The sequence below is a fragment of the Trichosurus vulpecula genome, chromosome 3 (assembly GCF_011100635.1).
Source record: "Trichosurus vulpecula isolate mTriVul1 chromosome 3, mTriVul1.pri, whole genome shotgun sequence".
Taxonomy (NCBI): Eukaryota; Metazoa; Chordata; class Mammalia; order Diprotodontia; family Phalangeridae; genus Trichosurus; species Trichosurus vulpecula.
In genome coordinates, this window is record NC_050575.1 from 346,276,893 (window position 1) to 346,302,007 (window position 25,115).

At 42.8% G+C, this 25,115-nt stretch overlaps 1 protein-coding gene across 1 annotated transcript in view; it reads right to left on the reverse strand.

The window, feature by feature from the left end:
- The window catches only part of EPAS1 (endothelial PAS domain protein 1), a 115,640-nt gene extending 90,854 nt beyond the window's left edge, over positions 1-24,786 (reverse strand). The window contains exon 1 of the mRNA XM_036752204.1: positions 24,082-24,786. Coding sequence (XP_036608099.1) covers positions 24,082-24,107 — 26 coding nt within the window. The 5' untranslated portion in view covers positions 24,108-24,786. The remainder of the gene's footprint in view (positions 1-24,081) is intronic.
- Positions 24,787-25,115: the final 329 nt, after the last annotated feature.

Sequence of the window (25,115 nt, forward strand, 5' to 3'; positions counted from 1 at the left end):
CAGATCACAACCTCTCAGTGGCCCAAGGCAACCCTCTACCTAGGACTTACAAACTGTGGAGCAGGTGCGGATATGCGTTGGTAGATGGGGTTTCCTCCCTGGGTAGAAGCTCCATGGATGGAATCATTGGTCCAAAGGTCCAGACTTCTCTAGAAAACCCCTGTCCCCCAAATTCCAGATGTATAAACTAAGGCACTCTCTAGTAGTCTCTGACACCTCCCATTCATATAATGAAATAGCAAAGGCATCCGATTCAGTGACTTATGGAGGACCAATATTTGAAGATGTGTTTGTGTTGGAGACAAATATGGAAAGAGTTAAATGCCCCACAGATATATCTTCTCTAAAGCCTCTGGGATATCCTGTATATACAAAATGTACATTTTTTTTTTTTGGTTTTTTTTTTTTTTTTTGCAAGGGACTGTTTGAGAGCAGGGACTGGTTTTTTTTTGTTTGTTTGTTTTTTTGTGATTTTTGCCTCTCTTTGTATCCCTAGCTCTTAGCTCAATACCTGGCACAAAACAAGCACTCTACGGCAATTCAAAGACAAATCATTTAGAGCGAAAGTTCTTAACTTTTCTGGAAGGGTCACAGAACTCTTTGTCAGGCTGATGAAGCCTATAGGTCCCTTCTCAGAATTGTGGTTTTAAAAATATAAAATAAAATACATTGGATTACAGAGGAAACCAATTATAATGAAATGTAGCTATTAAATTTTTTAGAAAATGTAATGGATACAAGGTTAAGAATCCTTCCCCTATTTTGAGAATTAGTATTCCTAAATGATGCTCCCACTGACAATTTATTTAATCCAAGTAAATTTCTGGAACATGTAGCAAACACTGCTTCCCCAGTCCCCCAGTCCCCAAGCCTTCTCTGAAGGATCAAACCAGGTGGCTACAAAACTTATACAGTAACCTTACTGTATACCTCTGTTTGATGTCGTTCAAGTTTATCATATCATCATGGCTCCCCCCAAACAAAAACAGATATTTAGCTATTGTTTTCCAATGAGCCGGAGGCTTCAAAAATTCCCATCCTCCTTTTGGTTAGTGAAGGTTCACTTCACCCTCCCCATTAGCCAACAAACTACTATTAAAAAAGACATTTATCAGATTAACACTGAGCGCTGCAAAAATCATCTGCAGGCGGCATGCACTTTTCCACGTAGGGGTTGCCATAGCAACAACAGCTCTCCGTTCATTGTACGAAAGTATCAATTTCAACAAAGTCCTGTTTCATAAAGCTGAGGCCCAATTCAGTGTTTCCTCCCTTCCTTCCCCATTAGGGTGTCCCCACCCCAACCTCGCACTGTGGCTGCTTCTGCCCATTAAGAGTTAGAATCATGTGTAAAGGCCATGAACAAATTCAGGGCTACTTAAGAAGCCATCTGTATTTCTACCCCCAGTGGAGACACAGAAAAAGAAAAATCAACAGTGATTATTTCATCCATTTTGAACATAGCTCCTTCCTAACACCCATATACACACAAAAAAAGCATCCAAAGGTGGTTAAGTCAAGAAATTTGAATAGCAGTCTGGCCAGTCACTCTAGAAGAAGGATTACGGGGTGAATCCATACAAACAGGGAGTGTAATTACAAAAATTGTTGTATAAGATAATTTACACGGATAGCAGACAACCAGGGAAGATATTCCTTGACAGATGACATTAAATTTTCCTACAAAATATTGTTTTGAGAAGCTGGAAAAGAGCTTTTAAACCAATGTGCTAAAGCAGATTAGCTTTATCAAGGGTTTAAATTCAGAAGATATAACTGATAATCTCAAAGCAAGGAGCATAGGAAGCCCTAGGAAAACAATTTTCTTCTGAAGCACAGACAATTATGCCCATTTTCAAATTAAGCCTCCAGATGAAATCAAAGAAACCAAGTAATCCAATTTTAAAACAAATCCTTAAGAGCCTAGAAAGAGAATATAGACCAGGAACAGTGGAAGAGAGAGTTTTATTTGAGACCATAATCTAATCCTCCCTACCACTACCAACTAACCTCTCCAAAATGGCCAGGAAGCTGCTAATAATTAGCCTTAGGAAAGTATGACTATAAAATGCAGCAGCATGTTTTACTGACAGCATGTTCCTCAGCCACAGAGCCAATTTCTATCTTATTCCATTTTAAAGCAATTTGTACACTACTCTCTTTTTCCCTTTTATTTTGCTAACATATAAACATAACCTGTAAAAGTCGGAGCAGGAAAAAAGGTGACAATTTGGGTGTGGGGGCGTCATAACTGGTTATAAAATTTTTAAAAGGCATTGACAAAATAAAATAATAAAGCCAGCTTAGTAGAAAACCAAGGCATAGGAACATTGAGGGAAAACTAGTTCTGCCAGCAATTATTTCATCGTTTTCCTTGTCCAGAGCTGTGTTCCCATAGCGAGCACACATGTACTCACAAAATACTGGGTCATGAAGGTAAAGTGGAAAAGGCATTGAATTTTTTGAAAAGCTTTCTCTGATATTGGTTACCAAAGTGACCTTGGCCAAGTAATTTTCTCTCTCTCATCCTGGATGTGTCTTATTTGTACATAATTGTTTACATGTTGTCTCCCCCATTAGATTTGGAGCATCTTGAGAGCGGCAAAGACTGGTTTTTGCCTTCCTTTTTATGCCCATCGCTTAGCACAGTGCCTGGCATGTAGTAGGTACTTAATATATGCATGTTAACTTACTGACCTCAGAAAATGCAGAGATCTAACTATATCACCTCTTTCCCAGCTTTTGTTCACATGCTCACGGGCACACTACAGATCCCAAACACTGAGAACCAGATTAAATGCAATAGGAAAATATTCAACAAAATAAATAAAAATACAATATAATATAGATAATGTTCCTATGTCACTTTCTGCGTCAATATGTATCCCACATGGATCTTTATATATAAGCTTTAGTGACCTCCATTTCTCTTTGAATTTGTCACCACTGATCTGGTCCATTTTTACAGATGAAGAAACTGAGGCCTAGAATGGTTAGGCAACTTCCTTAAGGCCCTACAGCTAGTTAGTGGAAGCCCTGGGACTAGAATCCAAGTTTTCTAAGGTTCCTCCCAGCTCCACCTCCGTGGCCCAGTCCAATTCTTTTTGATACAATGTTTTCCCCGTGACGTTCTATATAATCTCAGAAATAATAACCAGCAAAAAGTAACTATAAAACCCCTTTCTATGTTGCTATTTCCTGGTTCCCTTTCAGATTTATAAAGTCAGCTTTACCAAATTTGGGACACTCAAGGAGGGTTCCAGAAAAGCTGATGCGAGGTTCCCTTTCAAGCTTAAGGTCCATGTTTTAGTCTGTTTCCTGGGGCTTAGGGGAAACCCAACATATGGGTCCTTTTATAAGGAGAGGCTGACTGTACAGAGATTGTCTATTTGGTCTCCCTACTGCCTTCCCCAGACAAGAACCTTACAGGGCAAATAGTCCAACCTCTTTATTTCTGATTGAGGAGACAGAGTTTGGAAGGGAATCTTTAAGAAACGTTTGAGAAACTTCTCCACGATCAATCTCCTGGTCTGTCTATGCTCCAGTACTCCAGGGGTGCTTTGGCTTACACACTCACACACACACACACACAGATCCACATCCTGCTTTCCCTTACACAGTGTAAGTGAGCAGCCCCAACATTCAGGGCAGTCATTCAAAAAGCAAGGAAAAATTATGCAAGACCACAGGAAGTTACAGGAGACAGGATTCTGGGCAGGCCTGGCAAAGAGTCTGTGTGAACTCTAGTTAACAAGCGGACTTTGCTCAGTGGGGCCAAAGCCAGCAGAAACCTTCCCAGCCCAGTAAAGGATAACCATCCGCATCATGTCTCTGGTCAATGGGCTACAATCCAGAACTTTATGTACCTGATGGAAAATAGATAACCCCAAGTCCAAGCGTGTGTGCGTGTGTGTGTGTGCGTGTGTGCACACATGTGCATTTGTGTATGTGTTAACCCAAGTTCTTCCCTATACCCCGACTGACCTATCCCCCGACTCCACCCCTTCTGTGACACTGTTTCAGTCACTAATTTTCAGGCATGGACTCTAATAGTCATGCTAAGAGGGATGTGTGGCAAAGTGAATGGAGCTGGAGACTTGGGTTTGACATCTCTAATAATTACTCACACGCTCACCATGGGAAGTCACATCACCTTGCCTCAGCTTCCCCACCAGTAAAATGAAGATGCTAATGTGCACATCTACCTCACAGAGTTGTTGAGAGTCCCTTTCTCAACCTCTCTGGTTAATGAGGTGGGAAAAGAAAGCTGAAACAGGATCTGCAGGTTCATCACCTCATACATTTTTCAATATGGGGAAAAACAGGCAAGCTGGTGGTTTGAATTATTATTTTCACTAACAACAATACTTTAACATTTGGGGTTTTTTAATTTTTAAAAAAATTTGAATTTTTGAAATTTGTTTGAATTTTTTTTTTAATAACAACAATAATGATGACCTAATAAGATGTTGATACATCTTGTGTTTTTCAAAGTGCCTCCCTTCGCATTTGGTCATTTGATCTTTATGGCAACCTGGTAAAGCAGGCAAGGTATATAATATCATCTCCATTTGACAGATGGAAAAAAATATTTACAAAGACAAAAACCTAACTTGTCCAAGGTCAAAGAGTGGCTGAGCTGCCACTAGAACCCAGGTTTCAGGATTCCTAGCTCAAGGTACTTTCCACGATAGGACACCCTCTCTATCAGCACGAGGGAGTCTAAGACAGATCTCTTCTGGCTGATAGAATTACACTATTTTGGCCTGAGCACAGTTGCATCTTAGTGCTCTTCTCAAGGACAATCCTGAGGCTATATATGGAGGTAAGGTCAAAGCCAAGTTCTCTCATGATAGGTGATGAGGATGGTGGTGGCAATGTCCAGTCAAGTAACATGCTGACCTTAAAGTCTTTTTTAACCTTCCTTCAAACCATGGTCCCTCTGTGGGAGGGGGATGTTTCCAAAAAAAAAAAAATCACTGACTCTTGGTATCTTTTGAGGACAGTTTCAGACCATCATTTTTACCTTCCTTTCTTCTTTCCTCCCTCTGAAGCAGGCTATGGTGGGCACTTAAAACATCAAATTGACAGTGGTACTAAAATTGAGAATCATAGAATTTCTAGGTACTCGGAGCAAGAAAGGACCTAGAAAGATCATCCGAACCAATTTTTATTTTTCAGATGGAAAAGCTGAGGTAAAGAAGATAGGCCCATACAGTTTTTTCAACTGTAAAATGGATGTAGTAATGACACATCTCTTTGGGTTGTTGTGAGGATCTAATAGGTATATATATATATGTATGATATGCAAGGATATTTGATATATATGTGTATATGTTATATGCATATGTAGGGACATATATGTATAGCTATATAGCTAGATAGATGTGTGTATGTGTGTATAGAGATATATCTTTATAAATCTTAAAGCACTCTATAAAGGTCAGTTGTTATTGCTGTTCTCCAATGTCCTAAAATTAGAGATGTGGCCAAAAAGAAAATCAAAATGGACACACGATATAGAGACTAAGGGCTAGAAAGAAAGATATAGCCCTAGGGGTACCTTGCCTTTCTGCCCTTGTCTAGAACATTGGCAGCAAAATGTCGGAAGCAGACAGTGCCGCGTTGATGCATAGACAGAGCATTCATGCACCACATTAAACAGAGAGGTGTGAGAAAGGGGTTCAGAGCTGGGCCTGTCAGCAACTCTGTGTGGCAGGTGTACATGTTAGCATCTTCATTTTACTAATGGGGAAGCTGAGGAAAGGTTAAGATTAGAATGGAGTGCCATTTGCTCCATCACTGCCCAGGCTAAACAATTGTTCATTGTGGTATGTACCGACAGAATTCTCCTGGGCTTTCCAGACTCCACCAATACACAATAGCCCTGCCCTTATGATGTAAACAGAACTAAATAAGACAAACAATAACATGAACATGAGGGAGAAAGTAAGTATTGTAGAGCCAGTGCAGGGCAGCAGGAGGCAGGCAACCTGGATTCTTATTGTACCTCTGTCACTGTGTGACCTGGGCGAGTCTCTCATCTTCTCTGGGTCTCACTTTCTTCATCTCTTGAATGGGACACTGTCATGAGGACCGTATGAAATAACAAATGCTGCAATGTTTTTAGGAGTGGAAAAACCCCATGGCTTCATATAACCACAAACTCACTGATCAAGCAGGTAAGCATTTATTAAGCACCTGCTGTGTGCCAGCTCCAACATGGGTACTTCCAAACTAGATCAAACTTAACCACATTTTCTCATCCTGTATGATTCTTGTTTGTGTTTGCCCACAAATTCTCCAAAGAGAGTGCACCCAAAGTCCTGAAGACCTCCTTCGAGGTCTTCTGGCATTATGCAAGTCCTAGGGCAGTAATGATACACCTGTAAGGAATTACATAAGAAGGAATTCCAATGCCTCATCAAGGTGTGGGAGTGACTTAAAACTCTGGCAGGTCTTACCCAACTGGAAAGGGTTGGAGCATGAGCCCAGAGATGAATTCCATTCCTGTTATCTGAGGCCAGCCTAAATCAGGATGGAGAGGCTCATCACTAAAAGGTGATAAATACTTTGGCTGTAGAACTCTAGGGAAGCAGCTACTTACTAAAGAGCAGAGAGGTTGCCAGTCAGCCAGTCAGTAAACATTGCCAAAGGCAATGGGGAGATGCAAGGGATGTATAAGGAAGGTGAAACATTTTTCAAATGAGGATCTGTTTTCATGGAGCGAGGAAAAGGACATCACTGAGGAAATGTATGATTGGAAAAGTAGGAGGGCTAGGGATGGTAGGGGAGCTTGAGGGATCCATTTGACCTTCAACATGTATGGAAGACAAAGAAGAAGACTTCTCCCTAGCATTCTGGGTAAATCCTCTGGAGCCATGGTGTCAAACTCAAATACTTTAGATCCTGTGGGCCACATAAGGACTTAGAAAACCACAGATTCACATTATCTGTATTTTATTGTGGTTTTTTTTTTTTATTTTGTAAAATATTTCTCAGTTTTAGTACTGGTTTGGGCAGTGACCACTTGGGGCCATGGGCTACATGTTTGATACCTCTGCTCTGGAAGATCCTGGAAGAAAAGGGTCACAAATTGCACAAGATGGGTCACAATCTTCACTGAGGGAAGAAACTGCCACATCATGGACCCACTGCAGTTTTTGAAACAAATGTATTTATTTTATACCCATGTACAATCTGTCCCTCCTACTGCCTCCTTCCAATTGAATAAAAAAGAGAGAAAGAAAAAGAAAAGAAAAACCCTCATTATAAGCATGAATAGTCCAGCAAAACAAATATTTCCACATTGGTCGTGACCAAAAATGATCGATAGATCAATTGATCTCTTTGTTCTCTTTCACTTCTCTCTCTCTCTCTCTCTCTCTCTCTCTCTCTCTCTCTCTCTCTCTCTCTCTCTCTCTCCCCCCCCCCCCCCCAGTCTTCTGGATTCCTGCTTTATCACTCCACTGTCAGAGTTTTTAAAGCCTTCTAACACTGTTTTCCTCTATAATGTTGTCACTGTATAGATTGTTCTCCTGGTTCTATTGGCTTCATTCTGACTCAGTTCATAGAAATCTTCCCAGTTTCCTTGGAAAGTGTCCGTTTCATTCTTTCTTATGACACAATCAGATTAAGATCTCTGCACTTACCATAATTTGTTTATCTATGTGCCAATAGGAGAACATTCCTTTAATTTCCAGTTTTTGGCTACTATTAAGCATTTTTGCATACCCAGATCTCGATAGCCAGTATTGGACCCTTTTTTCCTTGGGAGGCAACAAGGTAAGAGTCCTGGTCTTACCAGCAGAAGGTCTTGGTCTAAGTTCTATCGCTGACACCTAAGCAGTTCTACAGTCCTGGACAAGTCTTTAAACCTCTCTGATCCTCAGTTTTCTCATCTGTAAAATGGGAATAATATACTATTTCCTCCACAATATGTTTTTTGGGGTGGGAGGTAGGGAATACTTTGTAAACATTGAGATAATACATAAATATGAATTATTATTCTTCCTTCAAAACCTATTATCCTCTATTGCCCTAACTCCTAAGTTGTTCTTTCCTGTGTGAAGGAGGCCTCTAATTCAGAAATCATAATATGCCCTCAGCCCAGTGAAAGACCAAGCTCATGTTACCAACTCCACCCATGTCCTTAGAATCTCTTTGATGACTCAGGTGCCCCTAGCAGAGTGAATAGCTCAATTTTTTTTTTAATCGTGGCAGGATTACAATATACACAAACAATAAAAACAGCAGACACAACATTTCTATCAAGGGAAGAGGCTGGCCATTCCCTGCAGGACAAGAGTCCACAGAACAACAAACGGCTGCACCAGTTCCTGAGTTGTAAGGGAGACAATCTCTCTAAAGACTATATACTAACTTGGGATTTAGCAGTCATGAGCTACTTGGATTTGAACCCAACTCAAAGATATCCTGAAAAGATGAGAAGCGTTGCAAGGTTTTTATGTTTTCCAGTGTTTTTGAAGGTTGAATCCACTGATAAAGATAATTCCCTTCAGAGGTGACAGTTATGGAAGAGGAGGTTTAGGGGGGATGTTGTTAGCAAGGCCAGAGGGGACAGAGGTGAATATGGGACAAGTCCAGAGCTGAATCTGGATAAGTAACACCTAAGCATAGTACATGCTAGGTCCTCAATAAACAAGTTGATCGATGCTTGTCAGAGCTCTGCTCATACCAAGATGCAGGAGCTAAGCCATTTCACATCTCTGAGTCTCAGTTTTCCCACCTATAAGATGTGGACAAGAATACTTACAACCGCACATTCCACAGACATAAAGATGTCTCTTGTTGCACCTATTAAAGACTCTTCTATGATCTCAATATATCCATAGGAGGAAGCTCATTAGAGACAGCTTTGAGGGTACAGTGAAGAAAGTATTTTGTAAACATAAAGCTTATAAATAACAGCTTCTCTTCTAAAGTGTTCGATAAATTCTGGTTGAATTGTATAGAAGCAATGATGCAGACTCAGAGAGCTGGGTTCTGGATTGATTGCTTGAATTCCATTCAAATAAACACTTTCTAGGTACCTTCTGTATATAAAGCCTAGGCCCTGGGGATATATAAAGATGAGAAATGACTTAGTCCCTATTCTCAAGGAGTTGATAGTCTTATAATCTTACTAGGGGCACTTGATAGATAACAAGTATAACAAAAGATAGAACTGAATGAGACAAAGGAGAATTCTCCAATTCTACTCTAGGAAATTTTGACTACAGAGAGAACACTTTCATATGGAACACTTCAAGGAAAGATGGCGGGCATCAGGGAAGGCTTCATTAAAGAGCTGGCAGCTAAGATCAACCTTAAAGAAAGAAAAGGTGCTTAATAGTCAAGGTTGAGGGAACAGTGAATGGTAGGCAGGAGAGAGACAGACAGTTTGAATGTAGGGAGGTGGGAAATGTCAGGTTGAGATCAGGGACCTCTTTGTAGTTCAATAGGGCCTGAATGTAGAGAAGGGAAAGGGGAATCATGTGAAATAAGAGTAGGGAGGTAGGCTGGAGCAGATTTTGGGGGGCTCTCAACTCCAGGCCAATGAGTTTCTATTTCAACTCACAGGCAAACGGGAGCCAATTAAGGTTTCTGAAACAGGCAGTGACATGGATGATTGGGAAACTAATTTTGGCACCTGTGTGAAGGATGGACTGGAAAGTGGAGAGACTAGAGGCAAAACTTTTGTGACAATCAGCAATAAAGGTGATGAGGGAACTGTGAGCCTGAGAGGAAGGAGCAGTAATAGAATATGTTGAATAAAAGTAAGCTGTAAGGTCTAGAAATTGGTTAGATGAATTTAATTCAATTAGAAGTGAGGCAAAGTTTTCAAGGCAAAGTTTCTAAGAACCTTTCCAGGATTATTCTCGCCAGAAGTACCATTGTACAGTCACAGATGTATTATGTAAGAAGTGAGGCATATAAAACGATAAGCCTGGCTCCCCTCCTTTTCAATACCAATCAGGAGACTTTCTTCAGTGAGCATCAGGTTTTAAAGCCAACACCACACCTACACATGCATCTCAAGCCATGATTCTAGTGACTTCCAGGAGTCTCTTGGGTATAAAATGTAACCTGCTAGACCAGGAAAGTCATAGACTTCTCCTGCCCGAGCTTTTCCATCAGTCTGAAAATTCTAGTCTTTCCTCTTCTGGTAACTCTAGCCAAGTACTTCAGGGCACAGTCCAGTGCAGGGGTTACTGGACTGGCTCTGCAGCTCTTCTGAAAGGGTAACCCCATTGAGACAGCCAAGCAATCTCCACACACCTAGGACAGGTGCTAGGTAAACAAAGTCAGAGGTTTGTTCCTGGCACTCCACAAAGTGCTGATGGATTCTCTTGTTGTCTTTGGGGCATACAACAACATGCCTAAGAACATTCTGGCAAACCAGATGTTTCTTGACCAGATTTGGGCTTTATCTCCACCCAAATGGTTTGGTGTTCCTGTTAGGCCAGAGATTCCTGGTACTTTTGCTCTCTTCCCATTTCTGTTTGCCTCTGGCTGACAAGTTCTAATGAGCATGTGTTTCTGAAGCCTCTACAAAGCAGGCAGAGGGATCCTGGGGAGCCTTGACATGTAACTCAGATGGAACAAATCAAGTCACAGATGGTCCAGGTTCAAATCCCACCTCAGCTGTGTATTAACTGTGTGACCTTCACCAGGTCAGCTCTCCTGTCTGGATTGCAGGTACTTCATCTGTCTTTTTTTTAAGGTAAGGTCTTCCCCCTAGGTCTCAGTCTCCCACTGCATCTGGGCCATCTCCAATACTCCTGATCTATGTCTTGCCACTGGACCCAGATGGCTCCAGAGGAGAGAGTGAGGCTGGTGACTTTGCACAACCCTCCCTCACTTAAATCCAATTCACTTGCAAATCATGATATCACCTTCCTGATGTTATGGTCCTTTTCCAGAATGAAGGACAAACAACAACAACCACCTCATCTGTATAATGAGTGGGTTCAGCTACATGATCTCTGAATCCTATAATTGAGGGGGTGGAGGTGGTATCCCAGAAGAAGAGACACCAAAAAATTAAAGTCTTAAGAGACAAGACACTGAGAGGGGAGATGATGGAATTCAACAAAACCACGAATACTGACAGGTCACTCAAATCTACATATTCTAGTAGTCTGCCACTGTCATGATTATGGGCAGCTAGGTGGCACAACAGATAGAGAACCAGCACTGGTGTCAGAAAAACCTGAATTCACATCTGGCCTCAGACTTTTACTTGCTGTGTGACCCTGGGCAAGTCACTTAACTCTGCCTCGGTTTCCTCATCTGTAAAATGAACTGAAGAAGGAAATGGAAAACCACTCCGATATCTTTGCCAAGAAAACCCCAAACGGGGTCGTGAAGGATCAGACACAACTGAAAAAGACTGAACAATAAATCATGATCATATTTCATTTAGCCTTGGGTTGGACAGTATCTTCTCTAATAAGATGGAGTAGAGGAGCAGAGGATTTGGAGTCAGACAACCTGGGTTTAAGGCCCAGCTCTGCCACTGATAACCCTCTATCAACATCAGAAATAGCATCATTCCTTGTACAGAGTAGGTGTTGAACAAATGTTTGTTTTTGGGAATGAGTAAATTATCTTCCACAGTATCTAGCATAAGGCCAAGCAGAGATAGCCAGATGGGTAGATACTAGCTTCTCAATAATAACTTGTTGAACTGGTCGAAGCAAAAGTATAGTTAAGAAGAGCTATTTGGGGCAAAGAATTCAGCCAATAGACTCCAGTCCTCCCTCACAAGGCCCCTGGCTCTTAGGACTATCAGACAATCTATCACTATCGTGGAGCTCCTGCATGTGTGGAGCTCCATTCTAGATCATCTGGGGAAGTAAGAAAAGAAACAGAAAATATGATCCCTGCATTCAAGGAGTTTAAAGGGAGGTAAAGAGAATACCTTTCCTGTGGCTTAAAAGTTGACATTGTTTTGTGGGACTCCCCTCATCTGATCCCCAGTCTGATGGTGGTGGAAAAATTATAGCCCCTATTCCATAAGGATGTGTCAGTACATATAAATATATACCTATATGTGCTGGAGAGCAAAGTGAAAGTGATTTTAGCATATACTAAAAGGTATATGGGGCTCAAGAGTGATGAAGTAGGGTGGGGCAGGTCATATTCTCTCTCTCCTCTCTCTGTCTTGGCTTCCTTATCTAATTGGACTAGATGGTCATGAAGGTTTCTTTCACTCTTGAGGCACTATAATTCTGTGAAAGGTTTGTTGGAGAAAGTACTTTGTTTGTTTGTTTGTTTTTGTGGCTATTTTTCTGAGGTGTGGGGGAGGGATGTTGAGATCTGATCTTAACCACAAGAATGGAAGATGTTTCTCCTAATCTTAAAGCCAAACTGTCCCAAAGCTCCACATTTGCTTCTGGGTTAGTTTGCAGGCAAGTTGTTTCTTGTCTATGGGTATAGAGTATTTTCTTCAAGTGAATCATTGACAGGATACTGCCCAACCTTGCTGTAAAGACTTATGGGGATACCAACCATGGAGGTGGGGGGCAGGGGAGGCAAGGAGGAAAGAGAAAATAATTTTTTAGCCTCCCTGTCTTTTACTGAAATGGTAAAGGGACCCCTCCCACACCGAGGGAAAAAGTCCAGCACAAAGGCTGGGCTTTATACAGCCAGAAGACACCATGGCTGAATTCAGCAGGTCTTTTTTGAATTACATCCATGTGCCCAGAACTGTCCTAAGTGTTGTGAATGATGCAAAAAAAAAGGGAAAAGTTTCTGGGCTCAAAGAGCTTTTAAGACCAAGACCTACAGAGAGAACCACAGAAGAGAATGGATTGTGAGGCACTAAGGGAAAGAAAATTAAAGGTGTAGAATGTATGGTAGACAGTAAATATTGTGAGGTAGGCAGGATGGGGTAGGGATGAGGGGGTTGGTCTTTGTGAGTTAATAGGGAAGCCTCGAAGGAATAAATTTGAAGGGGACAGAGATTATTTAGAAGAATCTAGGACAAACTCCTCATTTTACAGATGAAACTGAGGCCCAGAGAAATTAAGTGACTTGTCTAAGATCATACACAGCTGAGGCAGGATTTGTACCCAGGTCTTCTGATGACAAATCTAGTGGCTTCTATATTATTTCATGTTTCCTCTCAGCTAGCCTATGAATACTTGCTTATGACAAGGTAGGTTTCCAATAAAACACAGGAAAGAACAGTCTTACCCCCAGTAATGTGGCCATTGGTCATTCATGATTCCATGTGTGAAACAGAGACACACAGAGAAAGAGAGAGACAGGGAAACAGAGAGAGAGAGAGAGAGAGAGAGAGAGAGAGAGAGAGAGAGAGACACTCCAGCCTAACAGTCATATAGAGACATTTATAGAAACTCCATTGTGACCAGTGAAATGTGACCTTCATACTTTCCTTATCTTAATATCTAAGTAAACATTTGTTGTGCAAGCACACAAATAAATGTTCTAAAGGTGAAATGTGGTATGTCCAGTAACAGTAAAACTGCTCCCGGATTCAGGCCTAGAAAACCCTCCTGGATATCTGGTCATTTTCTTCTTGGACATTAGGCACCTGGGTACAGCACTATGAAGCATAGCTAGCGTGAAGTTATGTATTCATTACCATTCTAAGAGTGGTGGCAAGCTGTCAGGAGCAGAAGACTAAGCAAGGTGAGGCATTCTGGTATTTGGTTGAGTGCCGGACCAGGAGTCTGCACTGCTGCCGATCAACTGGGTAAACTGAGTAAGTCATGAGGAGAAGAGGGTTCTCTTTCAGTTTTAACATTCTGTCATTCTATAGCAAGTTACAGAAAATTATTGCAACCCCAATTCCATATAGGTCTATGAATAAAAAACAAAGACTAGGGGCAGGTGATCATAAGAAGAATTTTCATCGATGATCTATAATCACCACCGATGCAATCCAAAAAAAAAAAGAGGGGGGGTGACTTTGATTGACTCTCTCCAACACCTCTCTTCCCCTCCCCCAAATTGATTTGGTATAAAATGATGGTGTCTCAGTCTCATATGCTTATGAGCACATTTTTTTTTTCCAACTGATCTTTACTACTTTCAGGTGATAATCTTTATTCATCAACTAGATGCTAAAGCATCTATTTCTAAGGGCTAAGTTCACAGAATCACAGAATATTAGGTCTGAAAGGACTCCAAAAGGGTTATTTAAGATTAACCCCCCACTCATTTGACAAAACAAAAAACCAAGGTGTATATATATATATATATGTATATATATATATAAAGTAACTTGCCCAAGGAAATTAATGACAAGATTGCTACTTGAACCCAGGTGTTCAGATTCCCAAGCCAGCATTCTTTCCATGATCTCATGATACCTCTGGTCAGTCCCTCCCCTAACTCCCAGGTTTGAAAGCTTACAGCCATGACTCCTCCTTAAAATAGCTGTAGAATAAGACATTTAATTCTCTAAGTATTGTTTTCTGTCCCAAATTCAATGCAATGGAAAAAACTGTGGTATCAATTCCAGAAGATAGAACCCCGATTCTGCAGAATCAGGGTTTTTATCTCTGATGTCTACACTACTAGTATGACCCTGGGAAAGTCATTTAACATGTCTTAACACCTCCAATTTCCCGATCAGTAAAATCCAGATAAATGTACTTGCACCCCTTATATCACGGGATTATTGTGAGGACTTAGTGGGATAATGTATAGAAAGTGCTTCATAAACCTTAGGACCACAGATGTAGAGATAGAAAAGACTTTAGAGGCCCCTGCCCATTAAGAAAGATTGCTAGAAAATTAACATCAGTGCTTCAGGAAGGCTGGTTTTTAAGGCTCAGAGATCCCATAATCACTCTGGTCACACAGAATAACATGACTAGCTGACATGTGTACGGTACTTGGAAGGTTCAAACCAGCCTTTCTGAAGCATTAACATTCATTTTCTAGCACTGTCTTAATGCTCCAAAGTGCTTTGGCAGCAGGAAGTTGTAAAAGTAGGAAGGAACCCTGTAAATATTTGTTGTAATTACTCATTAGTAATGAGGATTGTTAGCAATGAAGTTTGAGTCACCACCTTTGTGTCCTTGGTTCACTAACTTGTAGTAGTAGCCTGTGGCATAACTTGGTGGACAGGGGCCTGGCCAGGCCACAGAGACAGGTTCAAGTCTCTGCTTCATTTTTTCTTGTGAGACTTTCCCCTCTCTGAGACTCAGTGTTTCCATCCTTCTGACTGGGATGATAGTAGACTACCGTCCCACCTCTCACAGAGAGACATTGCCAGGATGAATGAGGTCATCGACTCAGAGTCCTTTGACTCCCTTGGATGAAAAGTAATGTGTCAGGATAATAATAACAATGAAAAATAATTGCCAAGTTTGCAAAGTGTTTCACATACATTGTCTTAATTAAATCTGTGTTGGCTACTATGAATACTATGGCCATTTTACAGGTAAAGAAACTGAGGCTGGTCACAGAGCTGGGTAAACTTCAGGGATGCGAGTTGAATCCAAGTCCTTCCCTACTCCAAACTCAGCGCCCTTTCTACAACACCAAATTGCGACCACATAGAAAACATTAATATCCAGGTGTTTTGTTTTGGTGTTTTAATGGTCAAGAATCCTATAAATGAGATGGTTCGCTCTGTTAGGTGGTGCTGTGGATAGAGGGCATTAGACCTGGAGTCAGGAAGCCCTAAGTTTAGATGCTGTCTCAGACACTAACTAGCTGTGAGATCTTAGGCAAGTCACTTAGCTTCTGTCTGCCTCTGTCTTCTCATCTGTAAGATGGGGATCATACCATCATCTAGCCACCTCCCAGTGTTGTTGAGAGGATCAGATGAGATAATATTTATAAAAATGCTTCACAAACCTTAAAAGTGCTCTGTAAATGCCACTTATTCTTATTTGATGATGGTCTAAAAACTATTTTCTGGAAAAAAAAAACAATATATGTGCTTATGTTAAATTTGATCTATAATTCAAAATAAAGAGAGGAAAGGAAGCCAACTGTATCTCTGGCCAGAAAACACCCGTCTCAAAGGAATATCATTACCATCGTAAGAAGCTTAAATCATTAGAGGAATTATGTATTTTTTACAACTTTTTTCCAAATTATGTCCTTTCAGGGAAAACCCTAAATTCCCCTCCTCCCATCTCCCCCTTCTCTTAATCAAAGAAAACTGCTTACTTTTCATATTCCCAGGCAGAGAGCGGGTCAAGATCAGGCCATCTCTGACAAAATATCAGACCACAAAAAATTTACTAAAGCAACTTTTCTCTTTGTCAGAAAAAACAGTTGGTGAGCTCCTACAGAAGAGACGGCTGGCAATTTGCTGCTTCATTTGATGCACTCACGAGTGGAGCGTAATGAACACATCACCCCCATTCAAGTGTCTACAGCAAACAGCTGAATCAAATCAAATCACAGATTTTTAGGATTCCCAGTGCCTATCAGATATGTTTGTGGTGTAGTATTTTTGTAATCAGAAAACAGGTTTGAACACCGATTCTTCTGCTCACTAGCAACCTTGGGGAATTCCTTGACTTCTCCGGGTCTCAGTTTCTTTATCTGTAAAAATTGGAAGAGTGGGGAGAACACCAGGAACTCTAATTCCAAATCCTATGTTCTCATTGGTTTGTTTTTGGCTTGGGCACAGGCAGGAGATGGGAAAAGACCTCTTTAAAGGACTATTTCTGTTATGGGTAAGAATAAATTCCTAGAGTCGGGAAGCAGAGAATCAGAGAGGGCAGAAATGGACCCATGCCAAATACAAGGAATGGGGAGGTCTTTTTCTTGATTGACAACTAGACTGAGAAAAAAAAATTCCCTCCTATGTTAGAAGGAGGTCAATGTATCTCAACTCTTTCTTATGCAAAATGATTAGATAGACTTTCCAAATTAAGAAAAAAAACCCAAAACCAAATACCTTTCATGAATGCATGAAGTCTTCGGTGATGAGGCCATATAATAAATGCTTTGCTGATGTTCAGGTGGCCCCCAGAAATAGCCTAAGGCAGGTTCAGAAACCAGTTTTTCTTGTGAAAAGTAGGGCAAAATCAGGCCAACAGGGAGAAGATAACACACTGGGCTCATTCCTTGTCTGGATCTCTCTATCTATCGATTTCAGGGCAACATAGAGAGCTCTTCAGCACTTTATGTTCAGATCAGCTCTGTACCTTTTCAGATCAAGAAGCCTGAAGACAGGAATTCAGATCCTGACTCTTTAACCTTGGACAAGTCACATGAATTCTCTAAGTCTCAATTTCCTCAAGTGTGAAATGAGGAGCTTGAGCTAGGTGACCTTGAAGGCACTTTCCAGTTCTCAATATATGATCCTAAGGAGCCTATGACTTAGACACTAAATTATACCCAGCTTCAACTGGAAAATTGCAGATGCTTGCCAGTGGCATTTTTTGACATCATCCATCAGCAGTAGACACTCACAGAAGAGTTTAGGAGAAATCACCCAAGTGGCTTTTCATTATCATCATCATTATTAACAACAATAATGTGTCAATGTAATCATACATTTCATTTTTTTATGAAAACTTAAGGCGCCGTTTGGGAGAACCTTCACAAAGCTGAGGAAGACCAAACAGTGTAGTGTGTGTATATGTGTGTGTGTGTGTGTGTGTGTGTGTGTGTTTGTAGCTCCTTAGCAAGAAGATACTATAAAAATGCAAGGTATTATTATGAAGACGATCATTCCTATTCTTTATTCGGCCATCCATTTTTTTTCCTGTCCAGTGCTTGCGGTTTCAAAAGATCAAAACATCCAAAGGAAGCATTCTATGCCTTGATTTGGAGGCTGTTTTTTTTTTTTTTCTGAAGCCACAGAGGAAGCCCTTATAACAGGTTATTTTGCACAATGGAGTTTGACGACTGAGTAGCATTGAGGCCTTGCCACCAATTCTGGATAAAACTTGGGGGTAGGAAGGGGAGGGCTTTGAACCTCCAGGACAATTGGAGAGCTTCCATATGCCAAAGCTTGGGAAAGTCTCTGAAGGAGAAGAGCTCCCTCCAGAAACTCCAGAGCTTCCCAGTGTATGCGTATTGTAGTGAGTCAGGAAGGTGAAGGAACACACTTTGGAGATTTAGAGATCAGACAGCTGCCCAGTGCATTAGGAGGCCCAGAAAAAAAAAAGAAGAAATGATTTAATGATGAAAAAGAAAAAAAAATTACTGTTCATGGTTAGAAGAAACAGATCCCTGCTAATACTCTTTCAATGTTCAAATCCAGCTTTCCATTTCTGTCTCTCATCCTTTGAAGCAAATCTGGGAAAGGTTAGAAAAGCCAGTTGTGTTCAAACATTTCAATCATATCTGACTTTCTATGACCGCATTTGGGGTTTTCTTGGCAAAGATACTGGAGTAGTTTGCCATTTCCATCTCCAGCACATTTTACAGATGAGGAAACTGAGGCAAACAGGGTTAAATGACTTGCCCAGAGTCACACAGCTAGTAAGTGTCTGAGACCAAATTTGAACTCAGGGACCAGGCCCAGCACTCTATCCACTGTGTCATCTAGCAGCCCCAGAAGAATCAGTAGGTATAAACTATAGGTTGGTAGGCATAGGTCCATTGAAGCTAAAAAACAGTCATGTACCCTCCACACCAGACATGTAGATCCTTCCACTTCCTCCTAGGCCAGGACCCACAAGAGTGGCCACCAAATATAAAAATAGAATAAGACTTTAAAAGAAAGTTTATGAATTATAAGAAAACCACAAAAATTTCCATCATTACAGATGTCCAAGCGAAATAGCCCTGATCATATTTTCACTGGGAACAAAAAATGACATCTTGACCCAGACTCTCCTCCAACATGGCCCAAACATTCACTGTCTTGGTCTTCTTTGTTATCTGTGTAAGGCACAAAAATAATCCCACAAATCTTCAACCCTTCAGGACCTCATTTGGGGTTTTCTTAGCAAAGATAGTGGAGTAGTTTGCCATTTCCTTCTCCAGTTCATTTTACGGATGAGAAGACTGAGACAAACAGGGTTAAGCGATTTGCCGAGGGTCACACAGGAGGCCAGATTTGAACTTAGGAAGATGAGTCCTCCTAACTTTAGGCTAGGCACTCTGTGCACTGTGGCCCCCAGCTGCCCCTAGCCATGGGTCCCACAGACCCCATAAGAACCTTGAAAATCCCTTGCCACTACCCCTTATCAATTCAGCTGATTTAATACTTCTAGTGATAGGGAGCTGACTATGTCACAATGTCAGTTCTAGTCATCTCACATACTGTATTTTCTAATTTAAAACAAGGCCCATCTATACATGTAGTAATAATTTTGAAAGTTAAACTACAGTGACAACTTTATAGTTTCCAAAGTCTATCTATCCATATGACAAGTACCTGTAAGTTTCAAAAAACCCAAACAGGCATCTTCCCCTAAAGGCAGGTCCATGCTTTCTCTTTTCTAAAGATAAGAAGTCTCTCTCTCCCAGAACAGCCAGAGGTTTTTAATAGCCTTTGAAAATCCCCAGCCCTCAAATCTGTCCCTCCCCGCAGACTCCCCATTGGGCTTCCAATGGCTTCAGGAGGTCACTTGACATATCCAACACTTCCAGATGCATAAGGATAATTGCCAGGGAAGCCATCTTACCTTCACATTAGGTATTTGGGGTTTTGGCTTGCCCAGCCACTGCAGAACCTCAGTTTCCATTCACAGATAGTTAATTTCAAGCCAAAGTTGTAATGATTTTTAAGTGTGACCTAAAACCTAGTATACTCCAAAAATAACATTTTAAACTGAATAGAAACGAATGCATTGTAGAATAAATGTAACTGGATGCAGATGTCAGCCTCGCCAACCTTCCTCTTGGATGGGAGGTAATATGGTGTAGTGGACAGCATAAGGTTCTCATCTGGACTCTGCTATTAGTTTTGTGACTTTGTCACTTAAATTCTCAATTTTCTTTGTTAAATGAGGCCATTGGGGGATTCTTTACTTTTTTTGTGGCATGGACCCCTCTGACAGCCTAGTGAATAACTGGAACCCTTCTCAGAATGTTTTTAAATAAATAAAATACATAGAACTACAAAGGAAACCAATTATATTGAAACACTGTTATCAAAATATTAAAAGCTTGGGTTCAAATCTCCAGTTTAAGGACCCCTGGGGACACTTTTTTTGCTTACAATATGCAAAATAGCCCTGCATTTTTTCAATTCAACAAAAATTTATTAAGGGACTACTACTTTTTCCCTGACTGCTGTTATCTTTCTGTACGACACTAAGACACCTTGGCTCTGTGGGCCCAATATTTGGATTTAGTGAGAGAGGGCCTGTGTTCAAATCCCACATCTAGCATTTACCAGCTCTGTGATTTTAGGACAAAGCTCAACCTGTCTAGGCCTTGGGTTTCCAAGACCTCTTCTGAACACTATAAATTTATGACCTGGAATAAGTCTATGTTCTCTCCACCTACTACAGCATTTTCTTTGAAGTGGTAAAGTGGTCTCTAAATCACTAAGGTCCCCTTCAAGCCCAGGGCGGCAGCATGTGGAAGGACTCTGAGTCCTGGCAAGATGTAAACAAGATCCAACCTGTAAACAAGGTGCTTTTGTTTATATCTGTCTCTCTGAGCACTCATCAATCCTATGAACCCAAAAAATACTTGAGTCTCCTTTATGGCCAACCCAGATTTTCCTCTATGGATCAATCTGAGAGATGACATAATACTACCTTATATTTAGATTTACATTTATTTTACCTTTTATTTGGTCCTTACCACAACCCAAGTGTCAACATCCCCTTTGTACAGATGAGAAAATTGAGGTTTAGAGGAGTGTAAGTTGCCCAAAGTCACATAGCCAATGAGGAGCTGAGTCACCAGTCACTTTATAGCTCTCCTTCTAAGCAGAAACTGAGTTAGTGACAGCACAAAGTCTCTCTGGACAACAGTAATCGCCCCTGAAAGAATGGTGATCAAAAGTACAATACCAGGGTCTCAGTTTCCATTAGAAGATAAAAAGATCATCTCTTTAGGGCTGGAAGGGGGCCCTAGGAAACTACCTAGTTGAATGCCTTTCTTTTGCAGATGAGGAAACCAAAGCCCAGAGCCCTCAGGAGATTTGTCCTAAACTTACACAGAAGAGCATGAGCCCAGATTATCTCCCTCTAAATCCACATACTGGGTTTCAATGAAGAAAATGCAACATACCTATTGCAGTCATTTTTAACTTTGACCACTACATTAAGACCCTGTGACACCAACTATGAAGACTAGTTGTGGTTTGGAATAAATGCATTAACCAGGACCACTCATTTCATTAATGTTTGGGGGCCATCAATTTTGGCGATTTTCGGTTTTAAATGAGGACTTTTAACCATTCAGATTATTTTGGAGAAGCACCACAAGTGGTTTTGTTGTCACTATAATTGCTGACATTTACGGAGGAGAAGCTTCTTCATCTGGAATTTTACACTGCATGTGGTTAACTGGAGTTTCTAACAGATCCCTCTGTGGCTAGAACCAATGCAAAGCTCGCTGGCAAAGCGCTCTTTTAAGATAAATATTAGGCCAATGAATCTTGCTGCAAGGCTAGAGATAAGACAATCGCTCTCAGCACAGAACAAGTTGTCAATGTATTCGTTCAGTTTTTAATTACAACTTAGTCTCTCCGACTAGAACCGAATATTAAATACGGTATTAGAAAACTAATCCTAACCAAGGCATCAGGTTCAGCAGTAGATAGGAGCGCAATCGCGCGCGTGCTCGCTCTCTCTCGCTCTCTCTCTCTCTCTCACACACACACACACACACACTTTCTTGCCCGTCTATGGAAGCACAGAAATTTAATTAAATTGTGAGAGTTCAGTTTTCCAATCTAGTTCAGGGAATCTCAGCTAGCATCTCAAATAGCGGGCCTACCCCTAATGATTCTTAAAGAGGCAGCTCAGGAATACAGTTTTGGATCCAATTACATAACTTGAGGGCTGGCTCCAAACTCTGTACCTCTTTATTTGCTTGCCCGCATCCTGTAGAAGAGGGCAACCCATCTGGTGTGTTGAAATCTTTAGCTCCCAAGTTTCTTGCAATAATTAATATGCATAATGGCAGGACTTAGCACATCACCCAGCGCTGGGCACCGTAGGAGGAGATGACATCTCTCACACATTTGTCAAGATTACGATCAAACCACACCCCCTTCTGATTTCGCCATTCCCTGATAGGCATCTGGGCTGTAAAACTAACAATAAGTTCTCACTGGCTGGCTCCCCAGCCGGGCCTGGGCACTGCATTTGAACACAAGTTCTGTTTGTTTAATCATTATTGTTACTGGCGTTACTACTATGATCGATTCTCTGCTCAGACCAAACATGATGGGCTTCTCGGAAGTTTCTTCCTTACCCAAGCTGCCTTCAGCACACTGGGGATTAAATACTTTTAAGCGGCTCCAAACGTGATGTGCGCTTCCTTGACTGGAAGCTTCAGGACAACCCAAAAGAGAGAAAAGGGTTCGAAACACTGCCTCCATCCACACACTACCAGCTCAACTACGTTTAACCAGACTAACCCCGCACTTCGGTCTCGTAAATTTCGGCCATTAAAAGAAAGGGAAGACATCAAACACAAATCCCAAGTATTTTTGGAGGGCAAGGAAGGGGAAATACAAACAGAGATGATGAACGCCGGTCGATTACCCAATCATCCAAGAGTACAGATAGGAAATGTCACTTCAACCTGGGACACTGGGAGCATGCAACTTGGGTGACCCTGCGAAAAGGGCCAAATTTAGCAGGGGCATCTCTTCCGTTTACATAAACGCAATTCCAAGCGCTCCCCCTCTCCCTCATCTGGCCGGGATTAGCAGCCGAAGCCAATCACCCAACGCAAGTCAATAACCAGACTCTTTTTTCCTCCTAGCGTGCCCCAACCCTCCCCGCCGCCAACAGGTTCGGGCCATACCCGAACTGCGGCAAAGTTCCGCTGGGTCGCTCCCCTGGGCAGTGTGGGTGGAGATCTCAAGCCATGCCTCCCCACAACCTCGTCCTCACGCAGGGAACTCTCTCGATCACATTAACCTCACATCCACCTGGCCTGAGTCTGGTCCAGGAAAAGAACACCGCCCCCACTCCCCATGGCCACCTCCCCACTATCTCCTCGCTCACAGCGCCAAAGGGAAAGGGAAGCGTCGAAGTAGTGAGTGGGGTTATCCGTGGCTTGGACTCTGTGAACTGTGCGTCCGTGTGTGGAAATGCCTGCCGGTCTGGGGGAGAAGGAAGGATTGCTAGATAAAGAACTCCCTGATCCATGCCCCTTGGGCTGTGGATAGTCACGGGAATCCGGGAATCGGTAAAATGTGCCCACCAATCCCTCTTGCTTGGGCCAGCACGAGTTTGTCTCTTGTCAGCGCATCAGGGACAGAGCACCCAGAGAGAAAAGCAGGAAAGAGACAGTTCTGAGTTGCCTTTCACCTATTGAAAAGAGACTAGAGTGCGGCGGGCCGAACTTGCCTGCCCTTCTCTGCCCTCTTTGGAGGCACCCCGGTACTGTATCCAGTTCCTCCATTCCTTCTCTGGGTGACCAGGACCTCAGAAGACGAAAACATTTGGGAATTACAAGGTGGCCCCCACTTCTTATTTAAGTCGCCAACCCTCTTAAGGATCCTAGCTCCGTCGCCCTATGCATAGCCCTTTTCTGCCCCCGCGCCTCAAGCGCCCAGGGCGCTCTCGAGTCAGCTTAGGGCACCGCGCAGGGGTAGGGAGCACAGGAGAAGGGAAAGAGGCTGCTGCCGCCTCCACTTTGGGTAAGGGAGAGGTAAGGAAAGGACTAAGAAGTCTGTATCTAGCCCGCAGCTGCACTGGCCAGAAAGACTTTGAAAAACCACCCACGCGAAGTACCGCGTTTCCTTAAATTCAGAACAGTCAGGGAAACTCGAGTTGGCCTGCTCCTAAGTCACACCTGGTCTTCCCTGAAGGTCCCACCAACCTGACTCCGTCAGAACTTTTCTGCTTCCTTTCCAAACTTCTTCATCCCAGCCAGAGGCTGCCTTTAGGTCGGTAACCCCAGGATCTCTCGTTCCCCTTCCATCATCGCCACAGTCAAGTTCTTCGCTCCCCCTCTGTGGCCAGATCTCGGCGCCTAGCTTACCTTTTCTTCTCCTTGTCAGCTGTCATTTTCACGACTGCTGCCTTTGTGGTTTACTGGATCGCTTGCAAAAGGTCCTGAGCGCTTTCTGGTCCAAAGCGCTCCGCAAAATCAGGTGGAAGTTTGCAGGTGGTTGGGTAGGTGCGGGGAAAGCAGAGGGTGGAGAGAGGTGACGGGGGAGGAACCGGGAGGAGGAGTGGTTGTAGGGGGGAAGGGTGGAGGGGTGGGAGTGGGGGAGAGAGAGGTTGTCAAATGCGTACAGAGAGAACCAAGAAAAAAAGTTCAAAAATTGTTTTCTAAAAAACAAAAAATCTAAAAATCAGTGGGGGAGGGGGTACTAATCCAGATCAAAGTGTGTGTGAAACAAGTCCTCGGAGCCGCGCTGTCGCGGCCTTGGCGGTTGTGGCCTCTGAGCTGACCATACAGTCTCAGGACACTGCCGAGGATTGTACAGCCCGCCCAGGAGAGCAGGGGCGCGGGAGCGCGGCGAGCGCCGGGGCTCTGGGGCTGGCCGCGTCCCGAATGTCAGGAGCAGCAGGCTGCGGCCCCACTTTAAAACTTCGGCCGGCCTTGCGCGCCGGGAGGGATCCGGGTGGAGTGGGTGGGAGTCAGGGAGGGTGAGTCCAGTGGCGGGGGGGTGGGGGGGGTGACTTGGAGGAGTGGGCGTGGGGGCGGAGGAGCTGTCAGCCTAGTCCTCTTTAGCCCGGCTCAGGACATAAGCTGGGGCAGCCCACTGAGCCTCCGCCAATGGGGGAGGCGCAGCGCCAGCCTCTGCCCCTGACCCCGTCCCCGCCCCTTCGCTTCCTTCCCTCCCCTCTTGGGTCGGGCCAGCTGGCCTGCCCCGCCTCCTCCCACTGCATTTCCAGGAGTTGTTTATGAGGTCGGAGGGGTGGAAGGCTGCTTAGAGTCCCTCGGACCCTGCGAGAAAGGGAGGAAAAGGGGAGGCAGGAGGGGAAAGGGTCTGGGACACTGGGGGGGAGGTAGACGCGAGATAGGAGAGGCGGAATCCTACCCCGGGAGAGATGATGAGGTTCCCA